The 27467-nt window shown below is 51.4% G+C and overlaps 9 protein-coding genes across 9 annotated transcripts; 5 read left to right on the top strand and 4 right to left on the bottom strand.

The window, feature by feature from the left end:
• Positions 1-997: 997 nt before the first annotated feature.
• On the top strand, positions 998-3791 carry pis1 (phosphatidylinositol synthase 1 (CDP-alcohol phosphatidyltransferase1)). The gene is made up of 4 exons (XM_062880872.1): positions 998-2754; positions 2815-2922; positions 2982-3085; positions 3152-3791. Exons 1-4 carry the CDS (start codon positions 2409-2411, stop codon positions 3539-3541), a joined length of 948 nt encoding a protein of 315 aa, XP_062729104.1. The 5' UTR covers positions 998-2408; the 3' UTR covers positions 3542-3791.
• A 475-nt stretch (positions 3792-4266) lies between these two features.
• Positions 4267-5551, bottom strand: QC761_0088760 (uncharacterized protein; the record flags this gene model as incomplete). Its single annotated transcript, XM_062872944.1, has 3 exons — positions 5077-5551; positions 4856-5009; positions 4267-4765 (listed from the first exon to the last, which is right to left on the bottom strand). The coding sequence occupies exons 1-3, from the start codon at positions 5366-5368 to the stop codon at positions 4267-4269; spliced, it is 945 nt and encodes a 314-aa protein (XP_062729103.1). The 5' UTR covers positions 5369-5551.
• Positions 5552-5615: 64 nt separating this feature from the next.
• QC761_0088750 (uncharacterized protein) lies at positions 5616-7718 on the top strand (the record flags this gene model as incomplete). The annotated part of the gene is made up of 3 exons (XM_062872943.1): positions 5616-6028; positions 6094-6298; positions 7411-7718. Exons 1-3 carry the CDS (start codon positions 5852-5854, stop codon positions 7716-7718), a joined length of 690 nt encoding a protein of 229 aa, XP_062729102.1. The 5' UTR covers positions 5616-5851.
• A 695-nt stretch (positions 7719-8413) lies between these two features.
• On the bottom strand, positions 8414-11357 carry FET3 (Canonical ferroxidase FET3-like protein). Its single transcript, XM_062880871.1, has 5 exons — positions 10045-11357; positions 9774-9973; positions 9364-9719; positions 9081-9306; positions 8414-8896 (listed from the first exon to the last, which is right to left on the bottom strand). Exons 1-5 carry the CDS (start codon positions 10990-10992, stop codon positions 8629-8631), a joined length of 1998 nt encoding a protein of 665 aa, XP_062729101.1. The 5' UTR covers positions 10993-11357; the 3' UTR covers positions 8414-8628.
• A 399-nt stretch (positions 11358-11756) lies between these two features.
• Positions 11757-13398, top strand: FTR1 (high-affinity iron permease). Its single transcript, XM_062880870.1, has 3 exons — positions 11757-12599; positions 12660-12861; positions 12913-13398. Exons 1-3 carry the CDS (start codon positions 12007-12009, stop codon positions 13234-13236), a joined length of 1119 nt encoding a protein of 372 aa, XP_062729100.1. The 5' UTR covers positions 11757-12006; the 3' UTR covers positions 13237-13398.
• Positions 13399-13636: 238 nt separating this feature from the next.
• QC761_604200 (uncharacterized protein) lies at positions 13637-15124 on the bottom strand (the record flags this gene model as incomplete). The annotated part of the gene is made up of 1 exon (XM_062880869.1): positions 13637-15124. The coding sequence occupies one exon, from the start codon at positions 15122-15124 to the stop codon at positions 13637-13639; it is 1488 nt and encodes a 495-aa protein (XP_062729099.1).
• A 1272-nt stretch (positions 15125-16396) lies between these two features.
• PTC6 (Protein phosphatase 2C 6) lies at positions 16397-18331 on the top strand (the record flags this gene model as incomplete). Its single annotated transcript, XM_062880868.1, has 1 exon — positions 16397-18331. The coding sequence occupies one exon, from the start codon at positions 16397-16399 to the stop codon at positions 18329-18331; it is 1935 nt and encodes a 644-aa protein (XP_062729098.1).
• Positions 18332-18521: 190 nt separating this feature from the next.
• On the top strand, positions 18522-21959 carry VPH1 (H(+)-transporting V0 sector ATPase subunit a). The gene is made up of 4 exons (XM_062880867.1): positions 18522-19079; positions 19152-19230; positions 19291-21303; positions 21362-21959. The coding sequence occupies exons 1-4, from the start codon at positions 18951-18953 to the stop codon at positions 21715-21717; spliced, it is 2577 nt and encodes an 858-aa protein (XP_062729097.1). The 5' UTR covers positions 18522-18950; the 3' UTR covers positions 21718-21959.
• Positions 21960-24410: 2451 nt separating this feature from the next.
• On the bottom strand, positions 24411-26465 carry SOK1 (Protein SOSEKI 1; the record flags this gene model as incomplete). Its single annotated transcript, XM_062880866.1, has 1 exon — positions 24411-26465. One exon carries the CDS (start codon positions 26463-26465, stop codon positions 24411-24413), a length of 2055 nt encoding a protein of 684 aa, XP_062729096.1.
• Positions 26466-27467: the final 1002 nt, after the last annotated feature.

The following is a 27467-nucleotide window of genomic DNA, read 5'->3' as shown; positions in this document are numbered from 1 at the left end:
AGTCCCGGCCAGCTGAGCTGAGATGGAATAGGGGATCGGCTCTTGGGGTCCAAATTCGAGATTTTCGAGGAGTGGGAAAAAACAAGGTGTGGTGGGTGCTTCTTATAATAGGTGGTACATACAAACAACAGTACCTACACAGCTGCTGACTGTCATCTCAGGTCTGGGTGCACTGCTTGCCGCTTGGCACTAAGGCGGAAGCGAATAGGTTGGGGGGGTATCCGGCACCCGGCGGATGCAATGTAAAAGACGTCCTGTCCTCCTGAGAGTACCATTTGCCTACGGTAATGTGATGAATCTGGTGATGCATGTGGTGTGAAATTGTGCCCCCTCCCCCCAGTGCCTCCGCAAAAGGTCAACCGTCCATTTTGGGGCTGGGAAGACCCTGGCCCGGCGCAAGGACCCCTTGCTGGCCCTTGTTGGCTCGACTCTCGTCTCGATGTGCCGTGGGTCAGGAACGCACAGACTTTCTCCCAATCAAGCCTCGAAAGCCGCCGTCAAAGAATTCAACTCCCGCAAGTGCGTCTCCACGCCAGACCAGACCACTCGTAGGCTGTCTTGATACCTCGTATTAGCTACGAGGTATGAATGTTCAGCTCCCTCCCTCCCTCCAGCGCTGTCAGCCCTGCTGATCACCATTGAGACATGATATGGGGGAATCAGATAGGCATGTAGATATATGTCGGTCGGGATGATTTGCTGCACCTGAATGTCTATCCTGTCTCTTTTCGCCGTGTCTCACGACCAACGACAGGTCACACACGCGTTCGAAGCTTTCTTTTTGGGCACCGTATTGAGACATTGTGCAACAACTGATTGGCGAGATTCCCGACTGTCCGGACCCCTTGTCCGTCCGCCGTCGGGCCGTGCCTATTCGTAGTGAGCTTTGGTATATCAGTTCGCCCCAGCTCTGAACGAGAGGACGACATCGCTGACGGGCAGCAGATTGCAGCACGGGAACCACGAAGCCATAAGCCAGAGCTGGCCTTGACCGGCGGTTATGCTGCCGACGTCGGCGTGTAGCTGTGTCCTGTATGTAGGTTGGTACTTGGTTGCTGTGTTGGCAGTTCCAACAGGAGCCCGGACAGCCAAGTCAGCTCGTAGCAACCTGGAAAGTCGCAATGAAGCTGCAATGTGATGGGGCGGAAGCACAGAGGAAGATCCGCAACAGTTTCAACTCGCCAGCCTAGCTGTCGACCTACCTAGCTGGGATTGCTTCCCGTCTCGCTGCAGAACGCAAGATAGATAGACAGGAAGCTGGAAACTCCCGTCAACCCCCTCCGGGCTGCGTGTCCGGCCGCAGTTCTGATTTGTCTGGAAGTGCCCGGAGTAACATCCGGCTGCCCCTCGTCGACGGCGCTATCCTTCTTCGCCTTTCCCCTTCCACCGCTTCCCACTTCTGCAACCTTGTCGACCATCCATCCCTATTCAGCCAGAGATGCGGCGCTCGACAAGGGCATTCGACAATGCAAGCACAGACCCTATCAGCCGAATGAGACGTCCACAGCCCACACTCCCATCAGCTTGATCGCCGCGTGATAAATTCGCTTCGGAAAGATTTTGAAAAAGCCTCAGTAAAGTTCATGATTTCTTACGGATATGATCGCTTTTACACGGAGTAGTCTCTCCACGCGGACGTTGCTGGTTCCATGCTTTCCACCGTCCCCATCTCGGACTCGGAGGATGACGGGATGTACATAAGAACGGTGCCGGGCAATCCGGTCGTTTAGAAGCGGCAGATCTACCTTTGACGTTGGCGAACGGCTGCGAGGGACAAGTGACCGGGCTGGCGGATGCTAAGAGATGTCGGTCTCAGATTCAGTCGGCTCAGACCCGAACCCTGGGGACCGGTGTGTCTTTGAATTGTCATGGCTTTGATGGTCAGGATGGCTTAACAATTACGACAGTCGGCTTGGCGTTGGACATGTGGGGTAGATGGAAGCTCTTATCGACCTTCTTATCGCATCTTGGCAGTCTGGGTCCCAAAATTTGGGCCAAGCGATTTCATGGCAGAAGCAATCGAATGAATCCACTCCCTGGCTGCATCTGGTGTTATCTGCCAAAACTCCGTCATCAACTGCCCGAAACCCCGGCGACTTCAATCTCGGTCTTTGCTCGAAGCCGGTCTCCTTTCCAAGAGAAAACACCACGGGTTTTCTTACGTTCATTCATACCCTATATTTTTGTAATCAACCCTCTGGAGAAGCCAATCCCCCCAGAGCCGCATTGGCAACCCGCGATAACAAATCGACCGCGCCCTTGCTTCAGACCCAACTGGAACCCTCATATCGAGAGCCCCACGATTACCCCTTTTCGCGCAATTCGGAAGAGCCGGCATCGCCCTCAAGTCGCCGCATGATATTCGCACAACTCTTCTCTCATCGACGATAGACTATCAGACAAGAAAGATGGCAGGTGTTACAACGAGGAGACAGGCCGCGACCGCGCAACAAGAAAAGAATGCCACCACCGTCAACGGCAATGCTGCCCCTGTCATGGAACAGGAGAACGCTCCACGAGATATCCTCGATGACCTCGACGATGACGAGCCCGCCGAGAACATTTTCCTTTTCTATCCCAACCTGATCGGATACGCCAGAATCATCCTCGCTGTTGCGTCGCTCTACTACATGCCCATTCATCCAAGAACCTGCACACTGCTATACTCCATCAGTTGTCTGCTCGACGCATTAGATGGAATTGCCGCCAGAGCGTACAATCAAAGTACGCGCTTCGGCGCCGTGCTTGATATGGGTAAGCACTTACTCTCTATAGTTACAAAACGTGCGACAAGATGCTAACATGCTCATGCAGTTACGGATCGGTGCACCACTTCCTGCCTTCTGACTTTCCTCGCTTCTGCCTTTCCCCGGTGGGCCATCCTCTTCCAGCTCCTGATCTCTCTTGATCTTGCCAGCCACTGTGAGCCATGCTTCTCCCCGGTGCTAGATTAGGAGCGCAATGCTAACTTTCGACTTCAGACATGCACATGTACGCCACCCTTGCCCTTGGCGGCAGCAACACCTCCCACAAGAACGTCGACAAGTCCCGTTCCTTCCTCCTGAACCTCTACTACACCAACAAGGTACTTGCCTTTCCAGCTTACTTTTACGAGGAACTGCGTCACTAACATTTTATCCTCCTTAACCAGAACGTCCTCTTCATCGCCTGCTTCCTGAACGAGGCTTTCTTCGTCGGCTTGTACCTCCTCTCCTTCAGCTCCCCGCTCCTCTCGCCCTCTCTTCTTGAAACCGTTCCTCCCTCGACCGCCGCCGCCATTCACCAGGGCGCCCAGGTCAACTCTAGCATTCTCAGCATGATCTTCGCCAATCCCTACAGCGCCGGTGCGCTCGAGATGGCGAGGGCGAACAAGATGGACAGTTTCTGGCCTTGGGTTATCACTGGTGTGAGCTTCCCCGTCATGGCCTTCAAGCAGGTCGTGAACGTGATCCAGCTGGTCAAGGCGAGCAGGTGGCTCGCTGAGGGTGACATTGAGGCCAGGAGGGAGGCTAGAAGGATTGCCAAGAGGAGGCAGGAGTAAGGCATATTCTCGGCTTCTACGAGAATTTGTGGGAGTGGTGCTGTAAGATATGGCTGTTGGGGTTGGATGAACCGTCTGCCCACGACAAGCCAGAAAGATGCTGTTGTACGTTAATGGTTGGTTGGAACATGGCCGGAGGGGAGCATGGCATGGTTGGTGTGAGAGCGGACTGTTCGGATCAGTTTAGTTGTCGGTTTGCATTGTTTGCATATTGGGATTGGAAGTTTTCCCTTCAGGGCGGCGTTTGGGCTGGTGTGATTGGCTGGTTGATTGGTGGGTTGGTTGGTGGGTTGGTTGGTTGGGCGTGATATGTGGTCATGGTACAACAGGGAGTGTGTGCAAAAGGGACCATCACTAGAAGGGAGGGTTGTCAGCATGTTCTCTTGGTATCCCGTTAAATACGGTATACGTGCACGTTGTATCTCACTTTGTTGGGGGGGAAGAGGGGGGAGCTTTCGGTTTTTTTCTTCCTTTTCTTGGTTTTTTTTTCTTTTTGCCGAAAGTTCTTGACACGGTTTCTTTTTTGTTTGGGTTGTACATAACTTTTTATTTTATTTTCATAAGGTTAATATCTCTTTTGACATTATTTTGTTTGGATTTGGTTGTGAAATCGGGATGCTGAGTTGGTGTGGGGATGGTTTATGCGGTGCTTATGCTCAGGGGTTCAGGGGTATTTGGGGGTGACCAAGTCAATACCACCACATATGTTACGGAATACTACTGTATTAATCAATCCCCAACAGTGAAAAATGTGTACACTCTGCCGGTTCGTCGACTTTGTTCTCCCAGAACCACCCTTCGCTGCTTCCGCCCAGGCGCCCGGCGTACCATTCTGCCCATGCCCAGCCCTGGCCACTCTCGGAAGTAGTGGTTGGGTTGTGTCCGTGAGAACCGGTCATGAGTTGCTGCCTCTCATCGTCATATTGTGGGATCCAGGAGTGACATTTGGCGCCTAGTTTGACGAGGTCGTCCGCCGTGAGGAGCCAGGTTTGGGTAAAGGCTGAGAAGTCAGGGTTGTTGGTGTCGGGTTGTTTGAAGAAGGAGCTTTCTTCGTCTAGGCGGGCTTTGATCTGGGATGTGTCTTTTGTTTTGGATGAGAGAAGGAGGTAGAGGGGTGTTCGGTAGGCTAGTGTGTTGGCTGATGATGCAGCGAGGAGGATGGAGAGGAGGATGGAGAGAGGTGTGTTAGTTGTGAGGAGGGGGGTGGTGAGTTTGAGGAGGAGGCTGGGTGAGAGGGTTAGCTGTTTTTGATGTTGTAGGATTGGGGATTAGGAGAGATTCTGGTGGGGAGAGGAGAAAGGATAGGGTGAATACCTGGAAACTAGGTAAAAGTTTGATCGTAGGAGTTGGATCCAGGCTTCGTGGAGGGTTTGGTGGAGGATGTTGCGCAGGGGGACGAGCTGCATTTGGAGTTGGTCGTGGGTGGCGGTGAGGGTGATGAACTTGTTTGGGGTGGGTAGTGCTTTGGCTGTGGGAGTTGGAAGGGTCAGTTAGTTTGGCCCGTTGGATGAGAGAGGTAACTCGGTGTCGTGTACTTATGTCTGTACTGCCGTTGCTGCCGTTCATATGACCTCCTGGCGCATGATTGTGAGCAATTGCCTCTCTTGTGGCAAGATAACTGGCGAGGAAGTCGATGGTGTTGCGACGGAAGGCATTGATCTCAATCTCGAGATCCTCATCGCTCGGCCGTCCTGAGAGGTATTCATGGTCATGGCTGTGTGCGAGATTCGCACTTTGAATGAGTGAATTGTTTGCCATTTGATCGCTGGGTGCAGTCCGCCTATGCCAGAAAGCGATCGGTAAACATGTTGGGTATGTGAAGGTCATTTAAGTTCGAAATGTGGTTGGTAACTGAGCAGCAAACAGAGGGGAACCTTAGAAAGCTGGTTGTTTCAGCTTGTTGAGCTCAACCAGCTTGTTCAACGACTGGGCAGTCATATCCCGCACGTCACACGAGAAAAGAAGCATTCTTGACAGGGGTGACGTCCAATCTTCATCAAAAGACATGGCATGAGACTTGTTGAATGCATAAATATTGATCCTTATCAGACATACAGGCATATCCCAATGTATAGAACCGGTCATGAACGGGTTGCAGCAGAGGTGGCCCGCCCCCTTCTGCACAATGCCCTCCAAGTTCGTTTGCAAACCTTCTTCAGGCTACTACTACTCAAACTCCGGTGTCCTTCGGCCTTTTCCATTCCTGCTTTTCCTCGATACAAATAATGGCAACGTATCATCAGTGGTTGTTATTGACGGCACTTTCCATCACACTTGGTTCTCGGGGGCAGCAGGACTCCGATCCCCAAGATGTCAGAGACGACAAAGCTGTACCTTCTGGTTCTGCATTCGAATGTCGATGCCACCAAGGATAAAGTCAACCGAGGATTAGCATCTGTATTCCGCGCAGCCTCAGCAGCTGACCATGATTTGTGGAAAGCAGATCTGAACTATCTGCAATCCAATGATAGTCACTGCTCTACACAAGTGAGCGGCCATTCGTATTCCGCCACAGCATGAGACTTCACGTTTGAGGACTGACATGCTCCTAGATTGTCTTGGAACGTATGAGCCCCCTGGGCCCCGACCAAAGTGTCGAAGATGATATCCAACGACTATGCGACAGTCTCTTCAGCTCAGGCGATGCTTTGTCTTTACTAAGACTGCTGGAGAAGCACAATGTCCAGTTCTTACCCGACCTTCCTCCGGGAAAATCAATAGAGGGCGTTAAGGGAAACAATTTTCAGATCTTTCTCCGTCAGTTCTTAACTCACAAGGCAGAGAACTCGGCAAAGGTGTTGCCGACAGACCTTTAATGCCAGAACCTGCAGACAGAGAATCGCCATGAGTGGGCTTATGGATTGTAAGATTCACCCTTTGTATTCCACTTTTTCTTTTTGGAATCAAGACAAACTTAGCACGTGTATTCGCGTATTAGCAAAAAGGTCGTCATGAGCATAGATGTTTCGTCTTTAGACCCTAGCATCGTATTGAAATGGGCCAGTGAAATGCAAAATTTTCAGAGCATAATAGCATCGATAGGAACGGCCAGCAACTTTCTTCAAGCAGCTGCATTTTACAGCCCTCTCAGTGGTCTGGGTGCTGCAGCAATGTGTATGTAATCCCCTAAGATCCAATGGATCTTCTGGTTTTCCCGTGAATAGTTTCTTTCTGGTGCTTTTATACTGAAAGTTTTAAACAGATCGAGCCTAAACAGCTCAGTTGCACCGAACTGCATAAAAGGATCAATGAATCAGCCCAGAAGCTGAAGAAAATGCAATATGAGGTGAATCAAGTCTTTCGACAAGTGCGATGCAGGGAAGACCAAGGTAATTACCTACCTACCTGATATGGCCGTCGCCTGTTTTTTTTTCTTTTGCCAGAATCTTTGCAGGAACGGACCTGACTGTCTAATAGGAACAAAGAAAGAGGCAGCGAGCCAGATAGTAAAACTTCAAACCGCAATCGATACCCTCGGAAACTCACTGAAAGAGGTGGAAAACTTGTACACACTTGCAAGAGTGGAGAGAAACTCGAAGAGATGGTCCAAGTGGTCGTGGATTCCCACAGCTGTGGTTGTGGGAGCCGTCACAGGGGCTGGTGGCTGGTACCTTGTTGGTCACACTGTGTGGTGGGCAACCGCAACAACCACAGTCAAAGTGACTACCAGTGTTGCTAGGGTGTCGTAGGTAGTACAGGTGTGGGAGTCTCTTCGTGTAAGGCGTGGCATCGAAATGACGACGGAAACAAGGAAAAACAAGGCAAGCCAGAAATGCCCTGAGCTTCCCATTCCTGTCTGCTACCACTCATATTGCCTCGTACTTTGTGTGCGATACGTACTAACCTTAATTTCTTCCCACTGTCTACAGCCCAACAGCAACTTGCAAAGATCAAGAAGATCCTCCATCAGACCAGCCTCTGGCTCCACCTCGCCATGTATGAACAGCAAATCAAGAACAACGGGGGCGAGGCAGCACTCACGGGGGAAGACCGAAAAAAACGGACTCAGTTCCGTGAACGGATGAAAAACGTCTTCAACATTGAAAACCCTTTGAAGAATGCAGACAATCCAGACTACCTTGGGCAGATTCTAGGGAATGAAAAAATCGTGACGAAAGATCTGCAGGAGCTTGTCAACATAATCGAGAAGCGAATACTTCCAGGTTGGTTTACCTGATAGTGTTCACGTTAACGGGGACTTGCCTGGTGCGGTAGGTTGTTCAAGTTGGCATGAGATTGGGCGGAAGAAATATGCAATTACCTGAAGCAACAGACCGTTGGATGGAATTGGCGGCATACACGAAGGCTCTCTTGTTTACGGGATGATGATGATTTATGATCAAGTTTTCTTCCTGCTTGCTTATACTATCAACCTTGACAATAGTGATCGGCAAGCTTCCAAGATATCCACAAACAGGCCTGTGTGATTCTTGCGCCGAGATTTGTACCAAAAGCTTCTTGTCCGGTAGATATAGGTAAAGATGGGTTTGAACAGGATATTCAGTAACCTCGAGACATAATTTTCAATGTGGTTATTGCTGTTATCATTTACCTATTGGTACTGCGTCCAGAGTTGCCACCAGTGTTACCATTTCTGCCGTCTTTCAATCGACGACTCCCTTGGTCTTCAAGCTTATCGTGACAAGCCCTGTCACCAGAGGCATTCTAAACTGACTATTATGTTCATGTGAAGATGTAAAATGTGGGTTGATGAGGGGCAATAACAGTACTGGTGTGGGAGTGGAAGCAGCTGAGTCTCGTTAAAATATAGCTCGCCTAGAAAAGAGGGTGATTGAGTATCTTGTGAAAGCAAGTACAATCATAGTGAACTCTCAGCCTATTCATGAACCACTAAAGTTTCACAAAAAAGATTCGGCGAACATGCCTTCTTGGTATAATCCCTCCGATTGATAGCTACTCAGAACTGCCGAATAACCTCAGGAAAAGTCCAATTTTCTGGCATCCCCAAACCAAATGGAAGCAAGCTATCGGACTATGAGGCAACATGGCATAAAAAACAGCCCTTATGATACAAATCAAGTCCCGAATCCACTCGTGTGCCATCAAGTATCATATGGATGGCCCCATCAAACTCGTAATCCGTCTCCCCTGAGCTTGGCACGAGTCTCGTTTCTACGCAGCTTATGCACACGCCGATCATTCACCAATGTCGAACCGGACGGCATGTCCCTCAGCTTGACATCCCCAGCTCCGTCTTGTTGACCGTCAATGCGGACCTTCTTGTCCTCTCCGTCATTAACCCCCTCGGCAAAGCCATACCACGCGATCGTCATCACGCCCAGTATACCTGTCAGGCAGCTAAAGACCAGGGCGGCGATGCCTGTACCGGTAAACCTATTTTGTAGCCAAGAAATGTTATCATCATGGTCATCCCAGAAAGCGCAGTTATCCTCCCTCCCACATCAGATCATCACCATCATCATCGGTGTCTGTCTCTTACTATTCCAACATGAAATAGCCATTCGACTCGTCCTCAGACTTTGTATCAGATGAAGGTCACTCTGCTGAAGTAACGTACCCGTCAGGCAACCGATTGGGCGGTGCATTCTCCCCATCTAGGTTCAAAAAATCCTCAGAGTTTCCGGCAGCATTTCCTCCTGTGGGCACTCCCATCTTCTTGCAGACATCAAGATGATCGGGAGGAATGGTGAGGGACTGTTGAATTTCGAGAGGCGCTTCAACAAAGGTTGCCATGAGTCCAGATTGCACATGCCACTCTATGTGGCAATGGAAAAGCCATACACCTATTCTCAATTGTTAGAAACCATACAATGAACGAGGGCAAAGAGGGAAAAAAAAACCTGGGTTGTCGGCTTTGAAGCGTAGAACCAAGTTCCCATTAGGGTGTACGAAAACAGTATCCCTTCTCATGGGCACACGCGCGAAGTCTGATAATGTGATGCCTGAATCTTGAAATGTTCCTGCATCGTCTTCAGAGCGCCAGACCACCTGAAAATCGTGGCCGTGGAGGTGGAATGGGTGGATTCCTGGATCGAGGTTGTTCAGCACGATCTCCACAATGTCATCCTTTTGGAGAACAGTGCTATGAGTGTAGGTGCCGTAAACCACCGGGTTGGTTGCTAAATCTTGAGAACTCATGACGGTGTAAAGGGTGGGAACCTTGGGAGGAACATATGTTATGTTGTTGAAGAATGCACTGGACAATGGTCAGAATATGAAACTGGAAGTGTTAGAAATGCATAGCACCTACTAGTTGGCTCCGTCACCAAGATTGTCCATCATCACATCCAACTGCACAACTTGATTTGGTTCACCAAAGAGAGGCTGATCATCTAATGGTGTTAAATCAAAGTCATCAACAGGATTGAAAGAACCGTCCAGCTTGGCCGCATCTGGCCAGTTGTTGTCTTCGTCGTAGATCAGCCACCCGGTTATATTGGGGTTGAAAGACTTTGGTGGACTGTCAAATAGATTCTGACTGGTCAGCTAAGAAAGGACATGAATGGAAACGGGAAACTTACCAGATCCATGTTGCCAACGAATGGAAAGTTTGCCGAGCCGTCTGCCTTGGTGGTGATGAGGAAGCTGTAACGTTGACCAGGAGTTACGTATATCATGTTTGCTTCCACCGGGTGGGTATAAATACCATCAATCATGATGATGGTCATGTTGTGCCCCTCGAACCAGAGGTAGACACTGGCAAAAGCGCCCATGTTGATCACATCAAAACGATATGTCGTCTTAGGACTGACCATGATGCTTGCATCGATTTCGTCGTTGAATAAACCCAAATCCGGTACGGGCTCTGCTCCTGTTGGGTTGGCCTTGCTCATGAACCGGGCGATAAGGTCTGGCATCTTGTCTAGGTACCAGTCTGAGACGGTAAGAAGCCGAGTCTCGCTGTACTTGTCTGCAAAAGGGTCATCCGGGTCGTGAATGATAAGGGGCCCTCGCAAGCCATCTGGATACTGCCCATGGACATGTGAGTGATACCAGTAGATGCCGGGCTCGTTAACAGTGAAGTTGTATGTGAAGCTTGAGCCAGGTGGGATCGTGCACTGAGACACATGAACCGGACCGTCCATGTGTGTCTCATTCCGTAGATAGAGACCGTGAAAGTGAAGAGACGTAGGCTCAGTCTCCAGCAGGTTGAGAAGATGGACAATGACGCGGTCCCCAACTGTGGCTTCCATCACAGGCAAAGGCCATTTACCATTGATGCCAATGACTGGCTTGGTCGAATTCTCATCGGCATCAGGATCGTCAGGGCTGGCCACCACCCAAGAGACATTGAACTTGTAGATGTGGGTCTTGTCGCTGTACGTGTGCCAAAGAGCAGAGTCGTCGACACCGCTGTCGATATCGTGAGCGGCATCAGGTTGCTGCGCATGGCCAGAAAGACAAAAACCGAACAAAAGCAGGAATATCCAAAGCAAAGAGTTTGGAGATCCAGAGATGCCGCGATTCATATTGAATTCTTGTTTTCAACAGTGGAGAGTTCTTTGAGGTCAGAGAAAGGATTAGGGAGATATCGAAGAAGGCCACACATGGAAGCCGGGAATGCGCGGGAGGTTGTTGATGGATCAGAAAAGACGTAGCCCAGTATCCGATACCCGATAGCTATCCGATAGAAGCTGGACAGTCGGAGTAAAGCACTTGATACCCGACCCCGCCATCAAAGAGTCGGGCACCCATGTTTATGACGGTGTTGAGGCAGGAACGAGTGGTCGGTTCGCAACCTGCGACTGCTGTCCAAGTCACCACATGGGTAGGGTGGGACAAGCATCATAATCGGTGTCTCAGAATGCGAGGGATTTAAATCACCACCAGGAAGATTTCCAATGCTTTAGCTGTCTGCATAAGTGTCTTTGTATATTGACCTTTCAGAATGAGGCTACATAAGTAGCCCCTTGTCAATCACCCCTTTGAGATCGACAGTCCACAAAGCTTAACTGTGCTTGGCTTCCTTGGCCCCTTGGCAAAGCCCCTCCTTTTTGTCTCGTGTCTATGTACACCGGTGGTTGGACCGTGATCAACTGGCTCATGATATATCATGTCTGTACTTTTTCACACGAGTACCCCAGGTCAGGCAGCCGTGTGTTGATGTGCTCAAAAGTCGACTTGAGAACCTTGATGGCCTCGGAGGAGTCTCACGTGGCAGTTTTTCCCCGAGTACACCGAGTCCCCTGAGATCAAACGCAGGAAAGAACAACTTATCAACGCGTCTTCATACCCCGCGTTTGTGCCACCGCCTTCGATAATGTGACTGCCTTCTAGTCCAGATGGTCTGATATTATGGCCCAACTCACCACATCCACTTTCTCGTCTTTGTCTGTTCCTCCCATTCCTTTCCATTATTGTGTGATCAGAAAATCTCGATCTGATAGCCCACCGAGACCGACCTTCTCTCCAACTATCTTGGCATACTTGTTGGCCCTCAGTGTACCTCAGACACTTCGGCTTTGAAGCAAAGAGTCGCAAAGATGGTCGCTCTCTTCTCGATACCCATCTTCCTCGTCACTTTCCGGGAGGCCCTCGAGACAGCCATCATCGTCTCGATTCTCCTGGCCTTCATCAAGAAAACCCTCTACCGATCCCATCGCGCAATCTACAGGCAGCTCGTCCGTCAAGTCTGGCTCGGCACCACGGCCGGCCTGGTCATCACTCTCATCATCTCTGGTGCCCTCATCGGAGTGTTTTACTCCCTCGGTGTCGACCAATGGGGTGCCCGTGAGCTTACTTATGAAGGCGCCTTCTCTCTCATCGCCTCTCTCATCATCACTGCCGTCGGTTTCGCCTTATTGAGAATCGGCAAGATGCAAGACAAGTGGAAAGCCAAGATCGAGCAGTCGCTAGGCGAGCAGGCAAGGCAAAGACGAACCAAGAGAGGCACTGTCATGATGTGGTTGGAAAAGTATAGCATGTTCATGCTGCCCTTTGTTACCGTGCTCAGGGAGGGGATTGAGGCGGTGGTTTTCATTGCGGGAGTTAGCTTCTCTGCACCTGTTACGTCGGTGCCGATTGCTGTGATTGTTGGACTGATGGTTGGTGCAGGAGTTGGCTTGGCCATGTACAAGTAAGTCTTTGACAGGATCGGATGAAAGAAGGCGCAGGTTTCTCACATGGCGAACAATAGGGGTGGTTCACATACCAAAATGAAGCTGTTCCTCGTCATCTCGACTTGTTTTCTTTACCTGGTCGCAGCCGGTCTCTTCTCAAGGGCTGTCTGGGCCTTTGAACAGCAAATTTGGCAAGACATGGTGGGCGGTGGTGATATTGCCGAGCTGGGCTCAGGTCCGGGAACTTATGATATTGACAAGTCCGTTTGGCACGTCGATGTAGGTTCTCTCCTCCGATCTCAAGTTGCAAGGCGCTAATAATCATCGCAGTGTTGCAGCCCCTTTGTGAACGGTGGATCAGGTTGGGGATTCCTCAACGCTGTTCTAGGATGGAATAACTCGGCGACGTACGGCTCGGTCATATCATACAATGTCTACTGGATTGTAGTCATTACCATCTTCATGATCCTGAGGTACAAGGAGGTAAAGGGACACTGGCCTTTCTCCAAGAAGCCACCACCGACAGAGGAGCACATTGGACGCAGGGAGGAGAGCATCAAGATAGCCATTGGGCCTGGCAGTGACATTCTCTGCGTGGAGGGAAATGCGGCTCCGTATGTGAAGATTGAAGACAATATTTCAAGGATGGTTTGAGGCTTCGCTGGAGATTTCTGAAGGCTTTGATGATTGTCTGGGCCTCACTGAGAGAGTTGATGGAGGCTAGGGTAATGGCCGACATTTGTATCATAGGTATTGCCGCTGTATGGTAGTTTAGTCAATTTGAAACACATTCAAATGGATGATATCAATAAGGCGTGTTCTTTGTTTATAAATGGCATTTTCGACTCTCGTATAAGCCACAGCAGCGCGTGTGAACCGAGCCACAAGGCGTGAGCAAGCCAGGAATTTATCATGAGCAAGCCAAAACCATCACAACCAAGCCAAAAGTATACCACAAGCAAGCCAGAAATATATCACAAGCCAGAAATAACGCGAATAAGTGTAAAGTAATACCGTGAGTAAACCAGGGAGTTTGCCCGCAGCTCTCAAGACATCATTTGGGAAAAGACTTCTCCCCAAGCTTCCATTTTCCAAAGCTGATTCCTTCTGTCTCCCCTTCATTTTCTCCGGCTGTCCAATCCCACTCATCGGCTGTGAATACTTCTCTTGCTAACTTCTCTGCCGCAAATGCACCCCCGTATCTTAGCCTCTGATCAGAGCTCATCGAGCTGGTATATTTCAAGACCCTTTCCTCCCCATCTTCCGCCCCGTGCCTCCTTTCCCAGGAAGCTTCCACTCTATCCTTCGCCCACTCTACCCGATTGATACCCACCCCGCCACCTCCCAGCCTGGCCTCGACAAATTCCAATATCCTGCCCATCCTACCCCTCAGATCGCAATGCCTGTGGTTGTCATCGATTCGATACGCCGGGCATTGCTTAAGAGTCTTGATTATGTGCAAGACGTCAGACATGATGTAGTCATTCGGCGGGCCAGAAGCATGGAATTTGTCGTACGACTTTGGGGCAAAATCGACAAAGGAGAGGAGGTTGCGGTTGGTGAGAAATTTGATAGCTACCCCTAATTGGAAAGAGTCGCAGCTGGGAGAGGAGGTGTAGCCTAGCTTGCACTGGGGGCGAGACTGCGAGGGGGAGATGTAGAGGGAGAGGAAGTGTGATGGGACGGAGGAGACGGTGTTGAGGATGCAGTCCCGGCGGAGCTGGAGTTCTTGTTCGAGACCGGAGGGGAGATCCCACCATGCTGCTGTGTAGGCGTGTTCGGACTTTTCGTCTTCTTCGTCGAAGAGGGTGCACCATCGTCTTGAGCCGTACATGACTAGCTCGCGGGTGGAGGGTTGGAGGACTAATGGGCGGTCAAGAAGCCAGGAGACGAGGATCTTTTGGCGGAGGAGCTCTTCGGAGGACTTGGAGAGGGCTGGGCCGGTTCGGTTTTGGTTTTGGGTGGTGATGGGGGGGAATTTGAACTTGATTGCGGCTAGCCATTTGGATACTAAGGGGGTGCAGTCGAAGCGATCTGCTAGGACGGCAATGATGGCCAGGTAGCGGACGGCGAGGGGCTTGGTGGTGATGGGGACTCGATGAAGGATCCTCATCAGGTCACCGAAGGCCAAGCTGAGGTTGGCGGTACGGGAGGCTTCGTCATCTTCATTGATTTCGACGATTGGCAGCTCGGAAAGGTCTGCTTCGGAGGGTTTTACGTTTGATAGGGACAGCTTTTGGAGGGCATTTGCAACTGCCTTGGCTTCCACAAACCGTGTGTCCCCTAGCAAACGGTTGAAGTACCCTGAATTGGCTTTTAGAACAGATATTTGCACCCTGTAGCCTTGCTTCACTGTGGGCTTGAGAGCCGTTGGTGACTCCTTTGACTTTTTGGCTGCCGTGAGTGTTTCTTTCGACGTGTTGAAGGTGACACGAAGGACAAGGTCACCCTCAGGAGCTATGTCGACCACAGCCAGATCGCCAAGATATTTTCCCGGAGGCGGACCGGCCGGGTTGACTTGTTCCGGAGCGGAGCCGTCCATGACCGGGACCGGGGCTGAGAAAAGATCAGACTCAGGGCCGGGACGGGATTAGGCTTCCGTGGTGAATGTTTGAGGAGGCTTTTCCAGGTTTGCCCCTGGCCGGCTCTGAAAAAAAAATCTTATAGGGCGGTTGGCCGGTGGATGGCGTTAGGGGCGATCTGATGTGATAGCCAACCACGTCGTGGATCAAATAACTAGCACTGGAAAACACTGAACCAGGCCTCAAAAATATTTAATAGGCTTCAAAACATAGCTAAGGGGCCTTAATAGATAACTGGCAGGCCTTAGAAGATCGTTAATAGGCCTCTTGATTATTTTTTAGGCCTTTTAGCTATCACCTGAGGCGTGACAATTATCTTTTGACGCCTGTTTTTATTTTTAAAAGGCGAAGCTCGATGATGATTATACGTTTTACCGACTTGCAGTACCACTTATTTTGTCCACGATGTGCTTGCTAACCACGATGTTGCGTTTTCAGAATCCGCTATTTGTAACGGCAGTCCACAAGGGCCGAATATCGCGATCCATATCCGTAGCTCGAAAATCTTCAGCCTGACAAGTGGCTCCAGATGAGGGTTAGGCCGAAGCGGTCCGTCATGGGATACGGGTTGTTTGAGAATTACCTATAAAAGTAATGCTGGTTGAGACCAACAAATGCCAGTGTGTATCGCTTTAGGTCGAGTGTAAGAATACCATATCGAGAAAAAGAACATCACGGTTCATCTGTCATTGAGAGCGAGGGTTGAGGGTGAGTTCAAAGGTGCCAAGAGCACCCGCTAAAATGACGTTGACAAAGCCCCCACCAGAGGACCCCCGGGGCCCCAGAGAGCATGCCGCTCCCCTGCGTTTCTGTCAAAAGTGCATGTTCATTCCCTGCAAACAGCAATATCCAAGCATCTTTCCGTCCCTTTTTATCTATCACCAGACATCTATCACAGACTCTCCGTTATCCGATCTCGATTCCCGGTGGAAAACATCAGCCGAGCCAGCCCCAGACTGTGGAAGGCAAACCCTGAACGCCAAGTCCCTACAAGTCAACCAAAGACAGCCAATTGCCGCAGCGCACGAAGAGCACGCCTCTTGGCCCCAACATATTCCCCGAACTCGTCAAGTGCCTGCTCGGCCTGCACCTCGCCCTCGCACTACGTCAGCCACCTCTTTCCGGTTCCATGGCCACATTTTGCACGATATCGAGTCTCTACCTATTTGCTGGCCGTGAACTTACATTAGCTGGTCTTTTATAAGACTGCAATTGGCTCTGTCTGCTTGGCGATGCTCCCATTGCCTTGTCGTCGGGCTCTGGGACAGCTTACGGTGAGGAGTGTCCGGACAGCTTCGTCCCGACTCCCACCACCCACTCCTACCCTCCTCGACGCCTTCATGAGCTACATCGCAACCTTTTTTCATCACCACGGACGAGCTCAAATGCGGAACCTTACCGTCTCGCACACTCGCGCCTTGCGACTCGCAGGCGCCAACCGTCACCTCCGAACACCAACTCGAGCTACCATCCTGGCACACCGCGATGCGACACAGCCTTGCGGCAGCTGGCGAGCCCAGAGCACTGTCGCCGCCAACCCAGTTCTACGACGGGGCTTTCACAACTACTTCATAACTCACCTTCCCTCGTCCTCGCTTCATCCAGACTCGCGATCCTCTGTCGGCCCCGGCCACAAGCTTCCTCGATCTGCCTCGACACCACACACGCCAGAACCTGGGTCATCACCAGCCTTGAACCCACCAAATATGCCCGGTCGCGACTTGACGGTAGTCCGTATCCCTCTCCGAAGCGCCAAGCATCACTTTGGTACATCTGTCTCGCGCGGACAGCGGCCATACAACGAAGATACCAACCAAGCTGGGACAATAACGTTGCCAGCTTTCTCAAGGCGTGTACCAACCAGTGTGGTGCGCCAGCCAAGACACACAGGCGAAAGCATCAATGCTTACAGCGCCCTGGGGGATCCTCAAATATTCTACTTCGGCGTATTTGACGGGCACGGAGGGTCCGAGTGTAGCGAGTTTCTGCGAGACGAATTGCATGGGTATATAGAGGAGGCGGCGGCGGAATTTGAGCTGGAAAGCAGCTTGAAGGGTGATAAGGATCGCAGGTACTCCCTGTCAGACCCAGGGTATTCCTTATCAGAACCAGATGTCTCGCGCAACCAGGAAGAACCGAGGGAACACAATGCTGAGGATGGTTCTGAGCTTCCAGCAGGTCTCAGCAAGACCGTGAAGTTGGAGCAAGAGCTTCTCAATGAGTACCGGCGCACCATTGGAGGCTACTTTCGCCGATTTCATCCGAGCCACTTCACGGCTTCCACCGTCTCGTCCACCTCCTCCTTTGCCGAAGAACCTATGTCATCAACAACTCCTAGCAATGTGCCCGCAACCCTCGAATCCGTTCTGACCTATGCCTTTCTCAGGGCTGACCTCGATTTCGTCACGGCGCAAGCGCGCAAGCCAGATCCAGAAGACGTGATTGTAGAAGACCTGCCTCTTAACAAGGACGAGATCCTGGGCGTCCCGCACCTTCCCCCATCGGGCCATAGCATCGGCGGGCGGGAGCGCTTCAAGGGAGGCTCTACCGCTTCGGTAGCTCTCATCTCCACTCCTACTCCGGCTCCTTTCTGGCATCCCAATGCGCACTCAACGCTGGTTGTAGCCCATGTGGGAGACACGCGTGTCTTGCTGTGCGAGACCAAGACCGGCAAACCTCTGGCTTTGACCACCGATCATCGGCCATCGTCGCCAGTTGAGACGAGACGGATGAGTCGATATGCCAGCAGTATGATTACCGATTCTTTTGGAGAGGAGAGAATCGGCGGGCTGGCCAATAGCAGATCATTTGGGGACATGCAGAGCAAAAGGATCGGTGTTTCTGCTGAGCCAGATATCACCAGGGTGGAGATGGGCCCGGCAGAGTACTCGTTTTTGGTGCTCATGTCTGACGGTGTGAGCGGAAGCTTGTCGGATCAGGAAATTGTGGATGTGATTAAAGAGGCCAAGACTCCGGAAGATGGTGCTAGGCATGTGATTGAGTATGCGACGGAGGTGTCGAGTGACGGCGACAACGCGACTTGTCAAGTTATCAGATTGGGAGGCTGGGAGAGGAGAAGCGAGGGCGGCCTGGGGAGCCTGGGTACGAAGGAGATGAGGGACATGAGAAGGGATGAGGCGTTGGACCCAAGAAGACGGAGGAGTTGAGACTTGAGAGGAGTACACTGCGTTTTTAGGCATATTCTTTTTGTTTTATATTTTTGCGAGGCTAAGGCGGAATGCGCGGCGTTAAGGATGATAGAGGAGATATCGTCATGTTAGAATACGAATAATTTTGGTTATATTTATATCGAGCTCAATTTGGACCATGCTCCTTGATCGCGTTGACATGGTTCGGGGTTGGGGTTGGGTATAATATGTACTTCGATTTGGGATGAGAACCTGCTGTCAGTATCTAGTTGCTCTGCCACTTCTGATAAGGACATCTATACTGCCTTCCTTAGGACCTATCATCTTCATGTCTCTTTCCTCATTGCCCCTAAACACTACATTTGCAAAATCAAAAAGAAGGAGCCGTGTAAGTTGACGTCACACTCCAGGGGTGCATCCAGGAAGGCTTGGCGGTGGCTGTTACAGGAGCGGCGCTGCCTGCCGAAGCTTTGCCGACACGCGGCGGCTGGGCCAGCTCCAACGTCTCTGGTTGTTGGTTGCAGCAGCAACATCATCAGCTCCTCCAACCTGCAACTCCAATTCCCAGCACCTCGCTGTACAAGCACATCCCCATCCATCTTGTCGCCAGCCATCGCCAATCGGCTCACACGTCGCGATGGCGCCGACAAAGGACACCCCCTTCCGCTCAGCGGACATGAGCATGGTCCAACTCTACATTTCCAACGAAATAGGCCGTGAAGTTGTCAACGCCCTGGGCGAACTTGGCCTCGTCCAGTTCCGCGACGTAAGCTCCACCACCATCATCCGGCCAGCCGCCTTTTCGGGAGCTTTCAACTAACACCAGATTGCCAACCAGCTCAACGGCGACCTAAGTGCTTTCCAGAGAGCTTATACCAAAGATATCAGACGCCTCGACAATGTTGAACGTCAGCTTCGTATGTTTTCCCCCTGCACCACCCCAAACATCCGACACCTCGCTGACCGCAGTTAAACAGGCTACTTCCATTCTCAGATGGACAAGGCCGGCATCCCTCTCCGCAAACTTGACCTGGATGTTGAGACCCTCGCCCCTCCGACCACCACCGAGATTGATGAGCTGGCCGAACGATGCCAGGGCCTCGAGCAGCGTGTTTCGGCCCTGAACGAAAGTTACGAGACATTGAAGAAGCGCGAGGTCGAGCTCACCGAGTGGCGCTGGGTCCTGCGTGAGGCTGGCGGCTTCTTTGACCGTGCCCACGGCAGCGTAGAAGAGATTCGCGCCTCGATCGACAACGACGACGCCCCGCTCCTGCAGGATATCGAACACAACGGCGCTGCCGATGTGGAGCGGTCCTTCTCCGGCATGAACATTGGCTTTGTAGCTGGTGTCATTGCCAGAGACCGTGTTGCCGCCTTTGAGCGTATTCTCTGGAGAACTCTCCGTGGTAACCTTTACATGAACCAGGCCGAGATCCCCGAGCCTCTCATCGACCCTTCCACCAACGAGCCCGTCGCCAAGAATGTTTTTGTCATCTTTGCTCACGGCAAGGAGATCCTCGCCAAGATTCGCAAGATCTCAGAGTCAATGGGCGCTGAGATATACAATGTTGATGAGAACAGTGACTTGCGTCGGGACCAGGTGCATGAGGTCAATGCTAGACTTAACGATGTCCAGAACGTTCTCCGCAACACCCAGCAGACTCTCGAGGCAGAGCTCACTCAGATTTCTCGCGCCCTTTCTGCTTGGGTGGTACTGATCGGCAAAGAAAAGGCTGTCTACAACACGCTCAACCTCTTCTCCTACGATGGTGCTCGCCGCACTCTCATCGCCGAGGGCTGGTGCCCCAAGCACGATCTACCCTTGATCAGGTCGACCCTCCAGGATGTGACAAATCGCGCTGGTCTGTCAGTCCCAACCATCATCAACGAGATTCGCACCAACAAGAAGCCTCCTACTTATCTCAAGACCAACAAGTTTACCGAAGCATTCCAAACCATCGTCAACGCCTATGGTACCGCCACTTATCAAGAAGTCAACCCTGCCATTCCCGTTATTGTCACCTTCCCCTTCCTGTTCGCCGTCATGTTTGGTGATTTCGGTCACGCCATCATCATGCTCTGCGCTTCGCTGGCCATGATCTACTGGGAGAAGCCGCTCAAGAAGGTCACCTTCGAGCTCTTCGCCATGGTCTATTACGGACGCTACATCGCTCTTGTCATGGCTGTCTTTTCGGTCTACACCGGCCTCATCTACAATGATGTCTTCTCCAAGTCCATGACACTGTTTAGCAGTCAGTGGGAGTGGGATGTTCCTGAAGGCTGGACTGAGGGTGATACACTTGTCGGCAAGCTGAAGGACCCCAACTACCGCTACCCCTTTGGTCTTGACTGGAGATGGCATGGCACTGAGAACGACCTCCTCTTCAGCAACAGTTACAAGATGAAGATGAGTATCATTCTTGGCTGGGCTCACATGACGTACTCTCTTTGCTTTTCGTACATCAACGCCAGGCACTTCAAGAAACCTATTGATATTTGGGGCAACTTTGTACCTGGCATGATCTTCTTCCAGGCCATTTTTGGGTATTTGGTGGTTTGCATCATCTACAAGTGGAGCGTGGACTGGTTCGCCATTGGACAGCAGCCCCCTGGATTGCTCAACATGCTCATCTACATGTTCCTCCAGCCCGGTTTCATCGACATTCCTCTGTACAGCGGTCAGGCGGCTATCCAAAAGTTCTTGCTGTTCTTCGCCGTCCTTCAGGTGCCGATTCTCTTGTTCCTCAAGCCCTTTTATCTGCGCTGGGAGCACAACCGCGCCCGGGCCAAGGGTTATCGCGGGATCGGCGAACGATCAAGAGTTAGTGCTCTGGACGAGGATGATGAGGGCCATGGAGCAAACGGTCGTCCCAGTGGAGAAAGTGACGAGGGCGTTGGTATGATCGCGCAGGGTGTCGACCACGAAGATGACGAGCACGAGGAGTTTGAGTTTGGCGAGGTGATGATTCACCAGGTCATCCACACTATTGGTATGTTTCCTTGCCATATGTGATCCTTGTTCGCTATGCTAACAGGCCCGTTTTACAGAATTCTGCCTCAACTGCGTTTCCCACACGGCTTCCTACCTTCGTCTCTGGGCCTTGTCTCTTGCTCATCAACAGCTGTCGGCTGTGTTGTGGAGCATGACCATGGGGCCCGCACTGAAGAACGGCAAGGGCATTGGCGGCGCCATCTTCCTTGTGGTGATCTTTGCAGCCTTCTTCTGCCTCAGCTGTATCATCTTGATTATCATGGAGGGTGTGTCGGCCATGTTGCACTCGTTGCGTCTTGCGTGGGTCGAGTCTTTCAGCAAGTTTGCCGAGTTTGGTGGTTGGCCGTTTGCCCCCTTCAGTTTTGGGACGTTGCTAGAAGAGAATGAGGAGTTGAAGGAATATCTGGGTTAGAGTGTTTTTTTCCTTTTGTTTTGGGACTCTTTCTCTCTGTATAGTTAGGGTTGATGATGGATGAGATGGACGGACGGATTGTAACTGTATTAGGCAGGCGGGCGCTGATGTGCATACTACAACGAGTTTTTTTGTTAGCCTGTTTGAGTTGTGCATTGCTTTTCTTGTGTTTGACAAGAAATTGAAGTCTTGGACCGCCGAGGGCGGATTCATCTCTCTTCTCTTGGGCGTTGGGCGTGGTCACGAGCAATATGCTGATGAGTTAGTTGGTTGCCCGGCCCGCCTCACTTCGCGATCATCACCGAGATTCAGGTGGTCATGACAACACCGATGGGTGTTGTGGGCGTAAGACGTCTAAGGTACATTGGCCTTGAAGATATGAGAGATATTCCCTCCTCGCGGGGATTGGCCAATGAGATCCTCGAGCCTAGCCACCCTCGCCAGACAGAAGAAGTGACCAAGGCGACGATCGAGGATGAACTATTTCAAATCACGATGTTCGGGGCGTTTTTGGTGGTGTGTAGGATCCCGTTCCTCCCGTGTCCGGCGCACCACCATTTATTACATTTTATGATGCTGTAATGATCGGCTCCCCCACGAATTCTTCGATACCGACAGCCCCGATGCCGATGATCGGTTGTGTGACGGGACCTGCATCCAAACCTACTTCTCCCACACACACACCGGGCTGCGGACTGTGTGAAAGCCACCTCCGCGTTTGTTGGTTGAGGGGGATATAGAAACCGGGCGTAGGTATCGATCCAAATCAGGAGTCATGATCCAAAGGGAGAAGGCGGAAAGGCAGGAACAGGCAATGAGCGTTTTTGGGTGTTGGGGAACTGTTAGGGCCACCCCTCCCTGAGGGAAAGCTGAAAACGAGGCTGTTGATGGGGGGAAACCTCTGATCATTGAATGATTGTAAATATCTCACATTGAACGCAGGATATCACCCGCATGTTGGTCGATGCCCGATCAATATGCGGTTTTTTTCAAGGTATCCCAATTGGTAAGATCCAGGGGTTGGTTGGTTTCGGTACCCTTCCAGAAACCTTCTCCCACAGACAGCTCGTCTCCTAATTCCCCAACCCACCATCCATCCGATAGTATCTGCAGTTTCGCATGAATCAAACGACAAATAATTTTGTTTTTTATGAAAACCTACACATCTCATCTGAAAGTGCACATTGTACTTCATACCCGCACTGACACCACCACCCAAAACCCACAGACCCGGCCACCACCACCACCACCGAGCACCGACGACTTGTTACCTCACCACCCCCTTTGTTTCACAATCTTCACTCCCCCATACACCTAACCCAACCCACTTGACCACCATCCCAAAACATGGCGGAGTGAGTTTCCGCCACCCCATTCTCGAAACAAAAAAGTCTCCACGCGCATCATTACAATCTTTTCCTTCCCCCCCCCCCGGTTTCTAGAAGCCTTCCATTCTTCTTCTCCTCACTGACGCCTCACCGCCCCTTCTGACAGTGACATTCGTCTGTGTTTCGCCCCCCAGGTTTACCAAGCAACCAAACTGTCATATCCGGGGGATTGTCTCTTCTAAAAGGAGTGGTGTGGTCTTGAACTCATATGCAAAGATGGTGAAAAGTTGTTCGGCGGTCCAGATTGGGGAAAAAGACTGCTTGCTGCTAGCTGTCTTACCTCTGTGCTTGCTTGCTTGCTCACCATTTGGGTTGGGGTTGCTGCTAACCTTGGTGGTTGCGATGTAATCAACTGTGTCTGTGTCTGTGTGATCGGTCTGTGAAAGTCAAACCCGTTAATCTCAGTGTCATGTCAAAGATCTGTGTCTCGCTGGCACCCAAGTGTACAAAAATCCCAGTGAGTGGTAAACAACGTCTAATTTCTCTTTCTTTATTTTTCCTTCTTTCTCTTTATCCCCTTGGGCTATGCTCTCTGCTATGCGAAATGACCTGCAATCGGCGATATGCTACCCCCCCAAACACCTCCCTTTTTTCTTCTTTCCTTCCTCCCAACTCCAGAGTAACACACACACCCACACGTGCAACACACGCAACGCAACACAAACAAGTAGAACAACAACAACAACGGTATCTTTGCTTCCCATTCCCTTGCCCTTCCCACCTCCCCCCCAAAAAACACAAAACATATCCTCCCAACCCACTACCACACACACCAACAACAGTCTCGAAAGAGTGATGGGGATCAACAAAAAAGAACTCTTTGCTTTTGTCACCAACCACCAACCACATTCCCCTCGACTTGTAGCAGACTGCCAAATCCAAGACAACAAAGCAAAAAAAACAGAAAAGTCAAAACAAACAACAACAAAAAACTCCAATGCTGTGTATGTGAAAAAAAATAAAAAAAAATATATATAGAGAAAACGCCGGTATCTTTAACTCTCGGTCTCCACGACAATGTCAAGCAGACATGCGCAGAAAAAAATTAAAACCTTGAGAAAAGAAATGCAAATTAAACTTCGATAAGATAGAGGGGGTATACCGATTTTTTTCCACAAGAGAAACAACAGAAGAAAAAACAACAGAGCGAGGGAGAGAGTGATGAGATGTAAATGGAAAACCCAAAAGTAAAAAAAAAAAGGTGTCGAAAACGATGGAGCAGGATTTGTTGTGGGCAATCCATTAAAAAATGTAATAGTAGAGTTTGTCGAACAAGCACCACTCGGGAAATCTTTAGGCGGCTTCTCACGCTGCCTCAAAAACTGGGACAGCAGCGGCATCAATCATCTCTTCCTCAATCGAGTCTTCGTACGCCAGCAGGGCCCAAACCCTCCAATGAAGAACACCAAGATGCGCCAGGCGGACGGCCATGTCGTCGATGCCAGCTTCCTCGCGGGGATCGCGGGGGGCCCTCTCGCCAAACAAGCCATTGTTGCGATCGCGCAATGATTCGCTGGGACGGTTGGCTCCCATGATGCGACCGCCAGTGGCGACAGAGAAGAGCGAGACAGCAGACATGTGCTTGAACTCGTTGACCCGCTTGGCCAGTTCGGCGAGCAATCGTTGCTGGAACTGCGCTGCAACCTCCTGGAAGAGTTCCTCCTCGATATTTGTCACGGCATTCCGGATCTGGTCCTCGAATCCGGGAAGGGATGGTGGCGCATTGACGTAGCGCAAGATCTGGAGGGCAACCGAGTCGGCAAGACCTCTCCACTTCTCTCTGGAGGTGTTGGCGGGGGGTGCCGTATGAAGAAGCGCAAGAAGCGAGTTGTACAGGTCAAGAGCCTTGGTCCGGGACTCGGCAAAGTCCATGCTTGGGTGAGCGCACAACTCGCCCGAGTTGCGAGGCGACGAGAAGGTAGATCCCCGGTCGCTAAAGACAAAACTCGAAGGCCGAGAAGACACAAAGACGAACTCGCCCGATGACCGATTGCTCAGAGCCCCTTCCTCGCGGACATATGATGGTACCCTGGTGGACAGATGAGTGATCTTGGAAAGACGGTCCAAATCCTCGAACTTGCGCATGCAAATCTCCAAACAGATGCTGTCGTACATGTCGGAGCGTAGCTTGAGAAGGCGGTCTTCATCAAAGACAAATGTGCACGGCGTGGTCTCTGACCGGGTGGTAGGAAGGACGAGTCGGGAAAGAGCATCGAAAAAGACGGACATGTTGCCAAAGGCTTGCGCATGAGGCATGGGCGAGTGCTGATATATCCGTTCGGCGTTGCTCTGAGCAGCCTTGTACCATTCCCTGGCCGGTAATACGCTGAGCTTTCTGGACTGGATCTTCTTCATAAAGAAGCGCTGCTCAAAGTGCACAGTGTCCTCGATCAACACCGGACGCAGGCATCGTATCTGGTGGTTGGCAACATCCAACTTCATGGCCTCCAAGACACTCAGCAAACTCCTCATACCCTTTACAAGCTCGGCTGGATCGTTGTTGCGGTTCCCGTTGCTGAGCTCCTGGTACATCTCATCCACCCATTCGTCGCGCATCGGAGCACAGTGCAGCTTCAAAACAGCCGATAGCCACGATGCTAGGGCCTCGAGATCCGCAACGCCACGGTTGAACTGCTGCATCAGGAGATCCACATTCAGCCCTTCGTTCAGGAGTTCCCGATCCCGCTGCGGTACCAATGTCTCGATGATGTCCCGAACCGCAGTGAGGAGTGCCGGGAGGCACCATTTCCCATCAGCATACCTGCTCATGAAGGTTTCCCGATCCATCACAAACAGAATCAGCTGGTCCAGCAGCGCATTCCAAAACTGATTGGCCTTCTCCTGTTTTCTCCTCCCTTTTTCACCGTCCAAGTTGGGGCGGAAATGGAGCTCGGGATCATAGTTGATATCATGCCTGAGCTTGGGATTGTGTATTATCTTGGTGACATCGAGTTCGCTTAACGTGCTCTTGGTTACTGGTGGCTCGAGCGGGCGTGCGGGTTGTGGTGAGGAGCGACGGGTGGGTGGCGGTCTCCGGTTGGGGCCTTCGGTTAGATATTCGGCATTGACCTTCTCGTTGGAGTTGGTTGAGCAAGAGGACGGGTTTCTAGACAGTCCAGGCGAAGGACGACCGACTACTGGTGTGGCAAGTGACCCATTGGCGTTGATATCTTGTGTCCCACGGGGCAGATCCTGAGCAGGAGGGACTTCCCTCAGTGATGGCTGGACTTCAGGCTCGGCTGGCGGCGCACGGGTTTCCGAGGGGGCGTCTGGCATGGACTCCTCGCCCGTGGCCGAATCGTTTCTCCTATGGGTAGGCATGTGGCTTTCGAGTCCTCCTCCGGCACGTTGTTCGCCCATTTTCCAACTGTTGACAGCCACGACCTTATGTATCTGTGGGCTGGGTGAATTTGTCGTAAAATTCCGATCAGATCAAGCCCCTTTTCAAGGAGCAATGACAACGTGGGGCAGAGGCTGCAGCTTTTATATATCTATTAACTTGGGAGCGGGTCAGCATGAATCCAACGGTGTCGACGCAATGAAGTGGGAAAAGAAATGGGGAAAAGGTGCAGGGAGCGTGGAGAGCAGGCAAACAAAGCAGTGGGCAACACAGTCTCCATGGAAGACGAGGTCTCGTGAGATCGGGAGCGTGCATGAAGCAATGTAGCCACGGCCGCGCTGTTGGTCGGAACAGGAGAGGACCCTCGACAGAGCACTGTAGCAGCGGGATACGGTTGTGTACAGGTCCAAGTCCTTGATTGTACGAAGGTGAAGCGGAACCAAAAGGGGGGAGGGAAAAGTGTCGGCTAACCTGCAAGTTTCCTAGTTTCTCAAGTGGTCTTCCTGGACAGCGATGGGAGAAGCCGATTCGACCTCGTCGTGATCCAGGGGTTGTTCCCTCTTCCTTTCTCTATATTCCTTGCACTCGGTTCTAATTCCACACGCAAGCTTGCGCTCTATGAATCTACTATGTCGAGGTGTCGCAGCACAGCACAGCACAGCCAGTGGGCCACACAGAAGGAGGTGATTGTGAGGCGGTGGGCGGTTGTTGGTGTTGGGTCAGACTGCTTTGCTGGGCGGTGTCGGAGTTGTATCAGTTTCGGGGATTCTCAGTGCTGCAACAGCATGCACCACGACAATGAAATGTCTGTCTATATGTGCCTGTGGTGTAGCTGGTGGGGTGAATGGCGAGCGGCCGGAAGAGGCAGACAAGTGGAGGGGGGAAGACGACGGAAGAAGTAATAAATATAATGAGAAGAAGGAGCGAGAGAGGAAACAAACGGGTGAGTGAGATGGGGCCGTGGGAGCAGCGGCCGTGATATTAATGAGATTAGTACACGAGAGAGGGAAAAGCGAGAGAAA

This window comes from Podospora bellae-mahoneyi, chromosome 6, assembly GCF_035222275.1.
Source record: "Podospora bellae-mahoneyi strain CBS 112042 chromosome 6, whole genome shotgun sequence".
In the NCBI taxonomy this organism is placed as follows: domain Eukaryota; kingdom Fungi; phylum Ascomycota; class Sordariomycetes; order Sordariales; family Podosporaceae; genus Podospora; species Podospora bellae-mahoneyi.
Note: the sequence above shows the minus strand (reverse complement) of the source record. Positions and strands in the feature narration are given on the sequence as shown.

Coding starts and splice junctions, on each gene's coding strand:
- VPH1 (XM_062880867.1), top strand. CDS start 18,951: ATGGCGCCGACAAAGGACACCCCCTTCCGCTCAGCGGACATGAGCATG. Junction 19,080..19,151: donor GCCTCGTCCAGTTCCGCGAC/GTAAGCTCCACC, acceptor ATTGCCAACCAG/CTCAACGGCGACCTAAGTGC. Junction 21,304..21,361: donor CCAGGTCATCCACACTATTG/GTATGTTTCCTT, acceptor CCCGTTTTACAG/AATTCTGCCTCAACTGCGTT.
- FTR1 (XM_062880870.1), top strand. CDS start 12,007: ATGGTCGCTCTCTTCTCGATACCCATCTTCCTCGTCACTTTCCGGGAG. Junction 12,600..12,659: donor GTTGGCTTGGCCATGTACAA/GTAAGTCTTTGA, acceptor GGCGAACAATAG/GGGTGGTTCACATACCAAAA. Junction 12,862..12,912: donor AGTCCGTTTGGCACGTCGAT/GTAGGTTCTCTC, acceptor TAATCATCGCAG/TGTTGCAGCCCCTTTGTGAA.
- pis1 (XM_062880872.1), top strand. CDS start 2,409: ATGGCAGGTGTTACAACGAGGAGACAGGCCGCGACCGCGCAACAAGAA. Junction 2,755..2,814: donor CGGCGCCGTGCTTGATATGG/GTAAGCACTTAC, acceptor ATGCTCATGCAG/TTACGGATCGGTGCACCACT. Junction 3,086..3,151: donor ACCTCTACTACACCAACAAG/GTACTTGCCTTT, acceptor CTCCTTAACCAG/AACGTCCTCTTCATCGCCTG.
- FET3 (XM_062880871.1), bottom strand. CDS start 10,992: ATGAATCGCGGCATCTCTGGATCTCCAAACTCTTTGCTTTGGATATTC. Junction 9,974..10,044: donor TCGTTGGCAACATGGATCTG/GTAAGTTTCCCG, acceptor AGTCCACCAAAG/TCTTTCAACCCCAATATAAC. Junction 9,720..9,773: donor CTTGGTGACGGAGCCAACTA/GTAGGTGCTATG, acceptor ACCATTGTCCAG/TGCATTCTTCAACAACATAA.